This window comes from Diadema antillarum, unplaced genomic scaffold (assembly GCF_040938485.1).
Source record: "Diadema antillarum isolate AM-2024a unplaced genomic scaffold, OU_Dant_1.0 seq00001737_RagTag, whole genome shotgun sequence".
Lineage (NCBI taxonomy): Eukaryota > Metazoa > Echinodermata > Echinoidea > Diadematoida > Diadematidae > Diadema > Diadema antillarum.
Window position 1 is genome coordinate 189 of NW_027272421.1, and position 13973 is coordinate 14161.

At 39.4% G+C, this 13973-nt stretch overlaps 1 protein-coding gene across 1 annotated transcript in view; it reads right to left on the reverse strand.

Moving 5' to 3' along the window:
* Positions 1-4531: 4531 nt before the first annotated feature.
* Positions 4532-13973, reverse strand: part of LOC139711939 (two pore calcium channel protein 1-like) — a gene marked incomplete at its 3' end in the record, with an annotated part of 28906 nt that continues 19464 nt past the window's right edge. The window contains exons 7-10 of the mRNA XM_071623787.1: positions 13336-13435; positions 11178-11294; positions 5467-5598; positions 4532-4682 (exon numbers count right to left, since the gene is read on the reverse strand). Coding sequence (XP_071479888.1) covers positions 4532-4682; positions 5467-5598; positions 11178-11294; positions 13336-13435 — 500 coding nt within the window. The remainder of the gene's footprint in view (positions 4683-5466; positions 5599-11177; positions 11295-13335; positions 13436-13973) is intronic.

The window sequence follows — 13973 nt, forward strand, 5'->3', positions numbered from 1 at the left end:
GCTGATAACCTCTCAATAATGTCTTAAACACAAACTTCGTACTAAGGGTAACATTCAAAATCACCATAGCTATTTAACATGCACACTGAACATCATCACTATACTGATCCTCACCATAGTACTATAAGTCTTTCTTATGATGGTCAAGCCATAATGATCTTAGCATTGCTTTTAAAAGATAAAAAATAAAAACCCTCAACAACAAAAATGCTGTCACAGACATGATATAATTAAAGTCTCTTTAATATTTTGAAAGCCATCATAATTATGTACACAAAAAAGTTATTCAAACTTTTCTCAAGATAAAGAATAGGCATCACCAATAAATAGAGCCTACATTGAGTTAAATGCATATCGTTGCAACTAATTTTCATATACAGAAAAAATATTAACTTTACAGCAAAGGCACGTGGAATGCAGTGTACACAAGAACAGATTATGACATCTGTACAGAATGACTTATTCTGTTTCAGCTAGCATACATTTTTTTTTTATATTCACTTTAAGCTAGTACCTCAATTTTTTTCCAGCTGAAAAGTTCAATTAAGATGCAAATAAAATGCATAAATACATACTTTCACTTATCTTTTATCTACACCCTATAATACAGAATTGAGCCAACTTGAAAGCCGAAGCTTATCAACTACAACAATGAAACTTGCGTGTAAGAGAGAGAGAGCTTCATCTTTTGTAGGGTTAGCCTGAGACAACCAAAATGGCATATCATCACTGTTCTTTTCTGCTCCTTTCTTCTTCTTCTTCCTTTTTTTCTCATGTGAAAAGGTTGAGGCAGAAAGCCGGGGCAGAAGCCACTTAATCTATCCTCAAATCCCGCCACTCTTAATAGTCCCCCATGGTCGCTCCGGCGAAAGGGGAGAGATAGAGACGAACGGTGAGGGTAGGGGGGAGAAAGTACAGACGACACCGCCATATGTCGCTTCGCTTCCCAGCGACGTGCACTCTAAACATCACACTTACCTTCCCCATCCACCCCCACCCCCCTTCCTCTGCAAAGCTGCACATACAAACCTATGCTCCTTTTCCTTGTCCTTTTAGCTCCTCCGCTCTCTCTCGTCCTCCCCCAAACAACTGCCGCTGCGTCGTCCGTGGCGACATCTATCATCGCCGTTGCTCTTCCGTACCCACCTCCCTAACTCCCCCTTCTTATTGCTTCCTCTGGCCACTTCTAATTCCCCGCCTCGCGCTCTCTTGCAGGAAAACAACCAAAGTGAAACGTCTCCGAAATTGGGACTAAATATCCCCGACGTCTCCGCCCTCATGTTGTTATTGTCTCTGCCTGTTCCTTCTTCTTCTTCTTTCTTTTTCTGTCATCATATTCGTGCCTAATTTTCATTACAGCGCAGCCAACGACCGGCAGAAATCAAACATTGACGAAATGTGCGGAGGGATCGGGATTGTTTGGGGGATTGTTTTTTCGAAGATTAATATTCGCCTTGGGGGGTGGGAAGGTAGCATTATTTTTTTTCCCCATCTTTATTTCCTTCTTTTTTCACCTCGGCTTGCATGCCGTTTGAGGTGTTACACCACCTGTTAGCAAAAGGACAGACAAAAGTTGCGGCCTCGGACACTCTCTTGATGGTTACTTGCTGACAGTTCCTCTCAGTGCTGTCTCCATAGGCACGAAGAGTCTATCTGGGACACAAAACATCATCTGAAACTGGCATGGACTTTTGTTTGGTGTAGGCATGACCACTGCACTTTTCCCACTTCTCTTGCCCCCTCCCCCCCCCCTTCTTCCTCCCCCCTCCAAAAAAAAGGACGAAGAAAACATATTGCACTTTTCCCATACAGTCCTTCCAAACCAGTGATACTGTCAATTTCCACATAGTAACTGTGCTAGAATGGATGCAGTGTGAGTACTAGAGTATGATGGTTCTTTTTTGAGCTTTAGAAGAAAATTTAGGGGTCCTTCTTTCAGCCTCAGAAGGTTAGTTTTAAAAGGGATACTTCATTCAGTCTTTGAAAAAATAGAAGTTACTTCAGGGAGCCTTCTTCCAGCCATGGAAGGTACAATGTACAGTACTTCAGGGATCCTTCTTACAGCAAGAGAAGGTAAACTGTACTGCAGGGGTCCTTCTCTTCAGCTGTAGAAGGTAGCTTTTATGGCCTTCTTTTAACGTTACAAAGTACATGCGCTTCAGGGTATCCTTTCAGTCACGGAAGGTACTGCTTCATGGAACCTTCTTTTGGCCCTAGAAGGTACTTCAAGGAGCCTTCTTTCTGCTACAGATAAGGTACAGTAGTTCAGCAGGGAAACATTTCAAGTATTTCAAAGAATTCCTATGCTGCACATTCCATGATAAACACACAAAAGCTGCAGGGTTTCAAAAAATAATCAGGAGACATGTCACTTACAATGAGAGACATCTAGCGCTGGTCAACAACAGCTTACTAACAACACACACACACACATACACACACATTACTTCAACAAAAGTTGAGAAGAAAAGATGTATGATGAATGCAACACATTCAAATGAATAAGGCTTCACTTGAGAAAAAAAAAAAGAGGGACAGAGAAGAGAGGAAGGGAGAGTTCAACTTGAATGGATAGAAAAGGCATGTGTATGATATATTCAATGTGTTCAAATTAATAGAAAGACTTACAATAACTGTATAAAACAACAACAGAAATCAAACAGAGAATATATTTTCGAGGGAGAGGTATACTTGAATAGGTAGACAGAGAAAGAAGAAGAGAAAAGAAGAAGAGGAAGAAGACGAGAGAAAGAAGAGTGATGACAAACAGTTGCACAAACAGTGACATTTGGGTACAGGCATGGACAGATCAGAAATGCTGAGATCTGTAATATATATGCATTGGACAACAAGAACTCATATTAAAAGTGGAACATGTGTCCACGCATAAACACATCCCAAGAGCCATGCATCACCAAAGGGGCAACGCCATATGGGCTGGACAGTGAGATATTAAACCAACATGGAATTGTACAATTGGTTCCAGTCTCTTCTACGACTGGTTGGCAAAATGGGACAGACAGGCTTAATTCATCCATGAGGTGTCAGATACCAATAATTCTCATATCTGTGTGGGTTGGTGTCATATTTTTCTATTATAATTTTCATCATTCATTCTTAGTTTTTCACAAGGCAAAATGAAAAATGAAAAATCTTTCATTTGACCGTGAATGCAGGTCGTATAAAATTGCTAATCTCATTTGCAGATTTATCAAAATTTATCAAAAATTAACACTGTTAAATGCAATAACTTATCTTTCAAAGTTGGCAACACATCTGAGAAGATTAGAATTAATTTTCATCATTCATTGCTAGTTTTTCAAATGGCTGAATGAACACTTCTCCTCTTAAACAATTTACCCCTTATTTTGAGTCAAACACAATTACATAATCCTCCAACGACCTAAAAATTGTTAAATTCACCAACTTATCTTTAAATTGATGATACAAGTGAGAAGGTTACAAGTCATGGTAATGTCTAAAAAATTGGTAAATTTGGTCGTTGTTGTTGTTGGTTCGTTTAATGTGCTGATTTAATAAACTTTAACAAATTCCATCTAATCTTTCTTTAATAGAGGATATGGAGTCAAATTCAGCACTGCCATCACACACTGAAGACAAGACGATCACTTTTGCAGCAAATTACCTCGGGAGTTGATGGGTTAAACCAACATTTTGTTCTGTCCGGTTATTGTTGCTGTACATACCCTGTGTGCACACCCGTATCAATAACGGCAAATGCTCACCCGTTGAAAAATGAGATTTGGAATGCCAACGACCTGCCACAAATCCAGCAGCACCCACTGGCATACCCAATTCATATTCATTGTCAAGGTTGCTGACATTTAATACCAAATCATAATCAAAGAGGTAGACCAGAGAGCTACGTATTAGAAAGATACATGTACGAGTATTATATCTCAACAATAGGTGTGGATAATTTCCAAAGTAGGTAGGCTTATTGTATATTTTCTTTTCTCAGAACTTGACGAAGCAGTTCTACAGCATCAAAGATACGTGGCAGGTCTTGATTTTCTATCTGCATTTACATTTGATACTGATTCCTCAGTTTAGGAGAGAAAAATGCGTACCCATATGTTCAAGGCACTAATAACTGGATTGGCTCTCCACAATCTGAAGAATTTGGAGTTTGTGTTTTGTACATTAGTCTTGAGCAGAGACTAATGACAATTCACACAGATGTGATTTTGTGTGCACAGATTAGTCTTTTCCCAAGACCATCAAAGTACTTGGTGACTTAAAAAGACCTTTAATAGAGTTAGGAAAGCCAGCCTGCAATCTTTCAGAAGGTGTGGGAGTTTTAATTTTTGTGTTTCTTTTTCTTTCTTTTTTTCTTTTTTTTTGGGGGGGTGAGGTTGATTGTTTTGTTTCGTTCGTTTTATTTTGTTTTATTCTGTTTTGTTTTTTTGCTCTTCTGTTTTGTTGTTTCTTTGTTTGTCTGTTTTGGAGTTGCTGTTGTTGGGGTTTTTTTTGGGGTGGGGGAGGGGTATAATGAGACTTTAGGACTTACAGACAATGGCGGCAAATATTCTTGACATGACCATGCGCTGGAGGAGCCTGAAGGGGAGATCCAGGGGGCTGAGGAGGGACTCGAACCACAGCCGCTGCTCCTTCTCTGATTTCCACTTCAGCCGGGACACCTCAAAGATGTTATGGAACTCCTGTGATGAAGAAGGGATGCGGGAGAAGATAGGCATCACTGATTAAGGGGGGGCGGATGTTGCTAGGATACTTGGTAAGTTTTTCATATATGATATGCCTACAATCTTTTAACCCGAGCAAGTCCTGGGAGTAATTTTGGTGCAGAAATTATCATTTCCTCATCGCTGCATTGGCAACTCTGAATTAATTTGCATATCTCATACTGGAAAATGATTACATAGATCCACCTGATTTTTTTTTTTTCATTCAAGCTGCACAAAATTGGAAAATAATTACAGAAATTTGTCAATTTGAGGGAAAACAGGAATTCTAACTTTCCAAGTGTATCACAAACAACCACAAAAACGTGGCGTGCAGGACTTGATGGCGAAACGTTTGCGTCGCATAGTATACAAAAGTCTCTCATCTCGGAACAAATTCGTCCTTGAATTACCATGTATACCTTATTTCTTAATAATGAGTCAGAATTTTTTTTTAAATCAGGACTTCCTGAGAATGTCACAAGTGGTAATAGCTTCATGATCATGGAGTATGGCAATGAATGGAGAAAATCGTACTCGCGCACATCGCATACATGTCCCCATCAGAGATAATATTTTCATGTGTTGCTGAATTCACGAATAGCGCCAGACTCACAAAAATTGGTGAAAATAGAGACCTGACGATATATATGGCATATACAGTATTACAAATTACATTTTACATCATTTCATTAAACTGAAATAAAAAGTATACTGCAACAAAACAATACCGATACGACATATAGCGCTTTCTCGTGCTCACCTGCAGGTCCAGTTTCCCTGTGCCACTCGTATTTAAGGTCTTGAACATGAGGAGGACATCCCGTTTGCTTTTGCGCGGTGCGTAGTACTTCAGAACCCCTTCAAAGTGAGGGAAGGTCACTTTACCTGGATGCTGAATGAGAGAAAATTTTTTTTTTTAAAGTGAGAGAAAATCATTGTGTAACTTTCAAAGGTGAGGCAACATTTATAGATGACCACTGTTATTCATACCCGCAATAGGAGGAGATTGTTTTGGTTTTGGCATGGGCTATGTAGCTCCATGGTGCGTGTGTGTGTCGACAAACTTTTACAATGCTCTCCTTCTTATTCCTGTATTTTCGTTATTTATGGGTCAAATTTTTTCGTTAAGAATTCAAAACGGATGACTATAGAATTTCTCAATAGAATATAAAATCTAAAATTTTAGAAAGAATAGAGAAAATTGAGTGCACTTTGAATGGTCTGCCACAGGCAGATATCCTTATCATGCTCTTACGTAATATGACAGCCGTTGCGGTCATTAAACCCTGGCTTGGCCTCCAGGTTTGCCACGCCTGAGTAGAAAGTTATTTTGCAGTGGGCAAGTACATCAACTCCCAACTCTCAAACAACAAATCGTTAGGGGGGTATAGCACCCCATTAGCTTCGTTTGGCGATGGGGTCTCGCCTCAAACGGGGGTTTGACGGCATGGAAAGGCTGGCCCTATTCGGATATATTCCGAGAATCCCCGTTAGCATACAGCTTTATCACTGATCTCTCTATGTACGTAAAGTACACACAAAGCCAAAGAATCTATACTGGAGACGACTGTTACTGACGACTCTCATCAAACACAACCCAATGATAGACGCTCATGATCATTAACTCTTTATGTGCCATGGTGGAAACCCCCTGTGTGCCACGTTATTCTCAGACACAAAGGTAGTCATGCTTTGAGAATGAATTCTGTTTTCCAATCTATATAACTTCTACAAATTTCTGTTAAGCTGGACAAAATCTTGAGCAAAGTTGACGAGGAATGCCAAGGTTTGCTTTGATATAAATTGCATGACAAATCTATTTCTATTCATTTTTTTTTAATGACCAGTTGCTACACTACTGTAAAGGCATGACTTTTGCACATGAAACCGTGAGAGAAACTGAGAATTTACACGCAAATTTAGTTGGGAACACCACTTGATAGTCAGTCACCACATAGAATGCAAGCTGTATGTAAAAGGAACAAAAGCGAGAGAAAAGCTTTCATTGTACCGCGGGATTAGGCGATTTATGGATCAGTCTAAGCGGATCGGTGCATTTGAGCGGAATATGCGAAGTTGGCACGCCGTCGACTGAGTGGGACGTGCGAACATGGCACATAAAGAGTTAAGGTAGTTTTTGTTTTGCCCCTTAGTACAAAATTTCCTTGAGCTTCATTGTTTTTTAAACCGCCCTTGAGATCACAAAATACCAGAGTGACAAAGTGGTTTCTCCAGCCCAATGCTAAGTTAGTAAGAGTCCACTCCACTGTACTACAAGGTGAGATTTTGCCTACTTGCAGAGCTTGACACTGGCAACAAACATTGAAAGGGGACTTTACCTCAAATGTACACATGGATTCAGTGAATGCAGTGACACTAGTAATAGACATCACTGAAATTTGAAGAAAATCGTGTGATCTGCTCAAAGGTCACGAATTCAAAAGTGTTGGATAAATGTATGTGCTGTTATTGCTTGATAAGAAGACTTCAACAATTTGTGACATCACAATATCGCAACAATATATACAAAGAGAATTTCCCCAAATTTCACTGTTTCTATAAAAGAAAAGTGCACATTCGTAACATAGGTTATTTACTGATAATATCATTCCTCCAACTTTCTGAAAGAGGTATGATAAACCTCAAGTGCTCTTTCATTATGCTAGAAAATTGAAAATTTGTTGAATGGCCTTCAATGGCAAACCTGGTGATACATCCCATATCCACAGACATCTTCATTCTATGTCTCTCTAGAAAAGGAGATGAGAGTGAAAAAAAAAAAGAGAAAAAGAAAGTGATTTGTTTGCCAAATACCTTGAAAGCCCAAAGCCAAATGTTTGCCGTATGCCCTATTAGTTGTGAGCCTGCTGTGATTGTTCAAATCCCTTAATGGCGGAATCCAAAGGGGGTTTTAAAGTCACTTTAATGGGTGGCACTGAGTGACGTGGGGGGGGGGGGGGGGGAAGGGGGACAAGAAAGCCAGTAGAGAGATATGTGATGGGATAGGGATGCTTTGCGGTGATGACACGCCCTTCACCGATCTTTTTCACCGCTGTCGACGCTCTCACAGTGCTTCTATGCATCCCCCGAGTGTCTCGAACGAGTGCCAGGATTAACGCGGGATCAGCAGCATGCCTTGACAACCACCGATTTCGTGATTGGTGGGTGAAAATTGGATGTGTCGTTATGGGATCAGTGTGTATGTATGTTTTGTAAACTGTCTGTATATTTGTGTGTGAATTTTTTTTTTTTTTTTTGGGGGGGGGGTACTTTGCTGTTGCTGCAGCTGTTTTCATTTCTGTTTTGTTCTGTTTTTATTTTGTTTTCTATACCCTGTCTCTGATTGCTGGAAATTCAGTAAAGATTTCCCAGTATTGCGAAGTGAGCATATTATGTATCTCCTACATTTGATATGGCATATCTAATACTCTGGATCTTCAAACCTACTGACTGGTTAATCTCGACTGTGTATGGAAACACTGACCTATCCATATAGGCCTGTTTTAGAACAAAGTACTCGGCAAAAAGCCAAGGGGGAAAAAAAAATCATATCATCAGGCACGAGGTAGCTGTGTCAAAGAAAGCCTGCTGAAGTTCAACGACCTAGAGTGTGTACACATATATGAGACCAAAGTACAGAGTGCAAATGTACCCACTAAGGTACAACTGTATGATGTTATCAACCATATATTACAGGTGATTTAAGCCAACAAACTCCTACAAAAATTCTATTGGGAAAATCAAAATTTTGCTAGGCATGGGGTTAAGTTGCAGGAATAATGCTAGAGTTGGCCATAGCATCTCAAGGGCAGAGCAAAGGAGGGGGGGGGGAATAACAACATAAAAGTGCTGTTGAAGTTACATTGGAATACAATGCACTCCCGTTATTGTTATAGCATTGTTATAGCGAATTCCAGTTATAATGAAATAAGAATTCAGGCTGTAACATTATCTACTCTATGTTTTTTTTATCGTTTATTTGTTCAGTTATAACGAAATTTCGATATAGCAAAACTGCCAGGACCAAGCACTTTGTAAAAAGGAGTCTACTGTATGGGAAAATAACATGTTGGTTGATTTCATCGCCCCTGACAAGATGCTTTACATGAATATATTACAGTACTGGCACTGGCATGATCAAGATATGCGTGATTCCTGTGAGTCTTTGAATCGTTTTCTTTCATGAGCCAGCGATTTGCACGGGATCAGCAGTGTTCCTAACAGGATTAGCTACTGTCGTACTGTATAAGCTGTTATTTTCGCGCACAGATATTTTCGCTGATGAGCAGGTGACAGGCATTTTCGCGAGATGTTGCTTTCGCGAAGTGACACTGAGGTTTGCAAGTGCACTGGTAGCCTATAGCGCATGGCAACATTTTCGCGTGTTGTTACATTCGCGGTCCAACAGTGATTCACAAAATTCTCGAAAATTAAACCCTCGCAAAACTAATAGCTTACACAGTACGCTGCAATCTGAAGTATCTTTCATCAGTGTTTACTGGAAGCACAGAAAGTATGACAAGATTATCAAGACGCACACATGGATGATGTGTGGGATCGGTTCAACTGTAATAATTTGTTTGTTCATGAAAAACAACCTGCTGGTGTTCTGATCACCAAATCTTCAATTTATAGCAGTTGACTTTATATCTTAAGCTCGTACTTTCATACACTTTCATGTCTCCTGGAATATATGTACATTTTTCGCATGTGATCATGATAGGAGTATGAACATAAATAAATAGAATAATCTTGGCAGAGAGGAGTCAGTATTGAAGAGATAGTATATGGTGTAGCTCTTTGTGAATGATAAAACTTGGATAGACTGATTTATACATTTAAAAAAAAAAATTACCATATACTCATGCTTTTGCCAAATTCCTTTAATAGCCAACTTCTGCAAAACTTTGTCCTCCTATTAGGACTCCTTGTTACCAGGTTATGATAAGACTTCATGAATTGGAATCAAGGATGTCACTTATCCTCTGGTGATTTCATGTCAAAAAAACAGACATTTATTGAAGACTTATGTGCTGTAGTAGGTCAATAGTAGACTCTAGATGCTGACATTGTCACATCTTCCACTTGCAAATGCGGTTGTGCCTAATATCACTCACTGTTTCATAATGTGTATGAAACTTTAATAAAAGTTCCTCAACTTTCTTGTCTTAGGTCCAATTTTGGTGAAACCTCTACCATTCTCTATGTCTGATTTTGACTCCCTTTCATATCGAGACCAACTTGAACGGGTTGTGGCATCGCACTTTAAGGACGCCACCCGATACCAGCGCTCTTGCAAAGAGGCTCGTCATAATCTGCCACTGATGAGGAGTCAGATCACCGCCGATCATTCCCCGCTCCCGTCCGTCAGCCGTCGCATCGGAGGGGATAAGCGCAGCGGCTAAACTTAGGAAATGAGACAGTCGTAACTCGAGAGCGCCTCGTCTTAATGCAATTACGTCTGACGATGTATCGCGGAAGACAAGTGCGAGGGATACCGCGCCGAAGAGAGAGTCTGGAAGACTCTCCTCGTGTTTTTCTTCATCACTATACGCGCTTTCTGCTACAATCTATGAGATGATCCACGATTCCAGCAATACAAAGGGGATTCGACAAATCGCATCAAATAAGTCCCAATAATCACGGTTACGACATCTGATGACAAGCGATCAGAGTAATGTTTGTAGCAAGCAGATCTCTTGTGCAAAATCTTTCGTGTAAGTGCCACACTAGCTCGGTAGAAGTCAACTTACACATTACTTCAGGAAAGCTGTCTTGAAGACTATGTTTTCAAGTAAAACTACAGTACCTCATGCATCTGTCAGAAGAATCTATGACATATATCTCAATTTTCCCTGTCATTTTCTTTGAGAGAACATGAAAACACAATCCGTAACATCTTGAACATACACCTGTATGTATCTCTCCCATTAATTGTCCTTTATGATACTTGGCCAATCTTAGGGTGCTTCTAAAATGTAATGCACTGGATTGAATGTGGTACCGGTGGAGAGAACACTATGTTAAATATAGATGGTGGTCCAACTGACAAAAACACCACTGGTGGTACCATTAGTGAAAACAGTAATGGTGGTATTATTAATGAAAACACTAATGGTGGTACAATTGATGAAAACATAAATGGTGGCACTGTTGATGAGGACAAAAACAGTGGTACCATGCATTATTAGGAAAACACCATTAGTGGTACCACTGATCAGAACACAAATGGTGGTGCCACTGATAAGATGAATGGTGAAGGCGATATAAATCATGGTACCATTGGTGAGAACATCAAGAGTGATGCTATTGATGAGAAAGCCAGTGGTGGTACCATTGTTCAGAACATTCATTGTGATACATACCACTGGTGAGAGCACCAGTGATGGTACCACTGAGGATAACATCACTGGTGGAGCTACTGGTGAGAAATCGGCAAGTTGAGGTAAAATGATGGTGGTTATGACTTACTCTTCTACTGCACAGGAGCCTGAAGGCTTTGCTGGTTGCTATTCTCTTGTGCAGCATCAGCTTCTTGAACTTGTTCTTCTCTATTCCAGTGAAAGTGTCATAGACGACAGCCAGTAGCTACAGATGAGTAAAAATCAACAACCGAATACATGATTAAATATCATGCCTCTTGAAACTGGAAGAACATCAGAGGAAAGACTGGTAGCCAACCTCTTCTTTGCTTGACAATACAAAGTCTGCTTGTTTCAAAATTTCCAATCCCCCCCCCCCCCCCGCACACACACACACACACACACACAACTTGTGACAATCCTAGACGATTCAAGATGTACCACAATCTTTTATAGCCCTTCAATACTTTTCTACAGATATACGGTTATTGTATTGTTGAAGCGTCAACGATTCAATCCTGTATGTAATATTCATCGATTATAAAAAACATAGTTTAAACTTCAAAAGGCTTACAATAAAACTTTTCTGTGTCTTGAATTGATCTGCTATCAGTACGAGGTGCACATACAATTGTAGGTTAACTTCTTCATGTTTTTAATAGTGTGCTCTTTTTTAATGAAAAGCTTCTTACTTGTTTAACAACAACATTTTTGACATGTTTGCACATTGCACATTGACAGCACAGACTTGCATTATGCAGAAATATAAAATGAACCAGATCAGAGCAAATCATGGCATGGTTCAGAACAGGGGGAAATTGAAGTTTTTCGTATATTTCATGCTTAAGTATTAAAAAAAAAACAACAACAAAGACATAATGATAAAGCTGATTTGCTCTCTAAAATGCTGTATGTCCAATCTCCAAGAGATTTCATTCACTCATAGGACATTTCCACATCCTGTCCAAACATTCCTAAATGGTTAATACAAAAGTGCAAACGAGTGGGGGGCATCCCCCGATTGCACTTGCACCGCGAAGACACATCCTGCCCAATCCCCCGCTCTACACCTGCTCAAAATTGTCTGCCCCTGTCTTCCATTTCCTGGTACAGCAATGTCACTACAATAGCACCCCTCCCCCTCCCTCTCTTTAAAGTAAGCCCTGACAGCCAATATATAAACTACCCTTGCGAATAAACCCACTCCTCTGCACCTCATATCAAGTGCTTAACAGTCCCTCTGATACCTACACTGTATCGCAAGAGGAGGAAACTGCATGTGCTTCAGATGGTATCAATTTGTCATCACCCTTTGTTACTGCGGTCTCAAATAAAAAAAAAAGAGATATAAAGAAAAAGTGATTGCTCAACAATAACCTGAGGGCATACCTGGAATAATTTTTGCTGGCAGGTTCCCCTTCCCCCCATCTTTTTTTTAGCGGATCTCATTTCTTCTCTTCAAGATCCTTCTCTTGGGGTCTGGCACGGTGAAATAGAATCATGACTAAACCTCCCACAATGGACCAGTCCCGTTTCCTCTTGGTATCATGCTTGTTTGACAGCTACGTTTCACTTTTGAACTCTTGCAAATATTGTCCTGGTTCTGCTTCCAAGTACTGAGCTTGCAATTCTGACATCAATTTCACATTCTGTCTTTCATTTTGGAAGAGTTCATTTAAAATTGAGATCTCTTATACGTGTATGCTCATATTAGGGAGATTCTACCACAACTGTGTACAACTACATGTATCTCTATCATTTAAAAAAAAAAAAGATGCTGTCGGTGGCTTTTTGATTTTAGATAACTATTCTCAAACACACTAAACTAGCATCTGACAAACTTTAGTCTTGAAACTGACATTAATGGAGTAACTCTATGGGTCATTGACTTTGTCTCTGCTTAAATATTACTGTTGTTTTTTTTTTTCAGCCTTTATCATTGTAGCAGAGAAATATTACTTGCAGTAATGTGCATATTCATTAATCATGGGAACCCACTGCTTTTATCCCATTTCACGGAATACAACTTTGACCCAATGTCCAGTTAGTGAGCTTGCTTTGGTTATTTTTTTTTTTCACCTTTCTCATATACAAAAAAAGAAAGAAAAAATTCATGCACCGAAAATAGCCATCAGCTCCAATTCGTGAAAAATTTCATGCTGCAAAAAAAACTTCTTTTTACAGTATGTTTGACAGGCTTTCTTTCGTTACAGTTGTTTGCAAGAGTTCACCGAATTTTCTCTCTCATATATCGCACACACACTCACCAGGTTTATGAGGAAGTAGAGCTCGAGAACGAGAAAGACGATAAAGAAGATTGCAGAGAGCGGGTTGTGGTTGTAAGCCGGCATCATGACATCTGGAAAGCTGTAAAGAATCAATTGGACAGGAAAAAAATAAGCAATATTTGTACCTTTCTAGATTGGTTCAGCACATTCACACACACACACAAAAAAAAATAATAATAAAATGAAAGAAAATGGGGATCCCAGTTTTGTTCTGATAAATTCTCTAGGGCAATCATTTCCTCTTAAATAGGCCTACACAAAAGAGCTCTAGTAATGCATGGATTGACAACTTCAAGGGTTATCACTGCTGTGAAAGTAGCAATTGCCCTGCAACAAAATTGTACTACACTAATTATACCCATAGACAATATGATCCTCAACATTATCATATCAGTTTACTAAATTTCAAAACTTATTACTCTGTACATTTCCATTAACAATTAAGATATTCTTAGACTTTCAGTGCAATTTCTACAATTATTATACTTAGCACAGTACCTATCATATGCAATACAACACTGTATATTCCTCACAGACATTTATAATGCCATGGATGAAGCAACTGATTACAATACACATACATACCAGAATTACATAAATACATCACTGAAATTTTA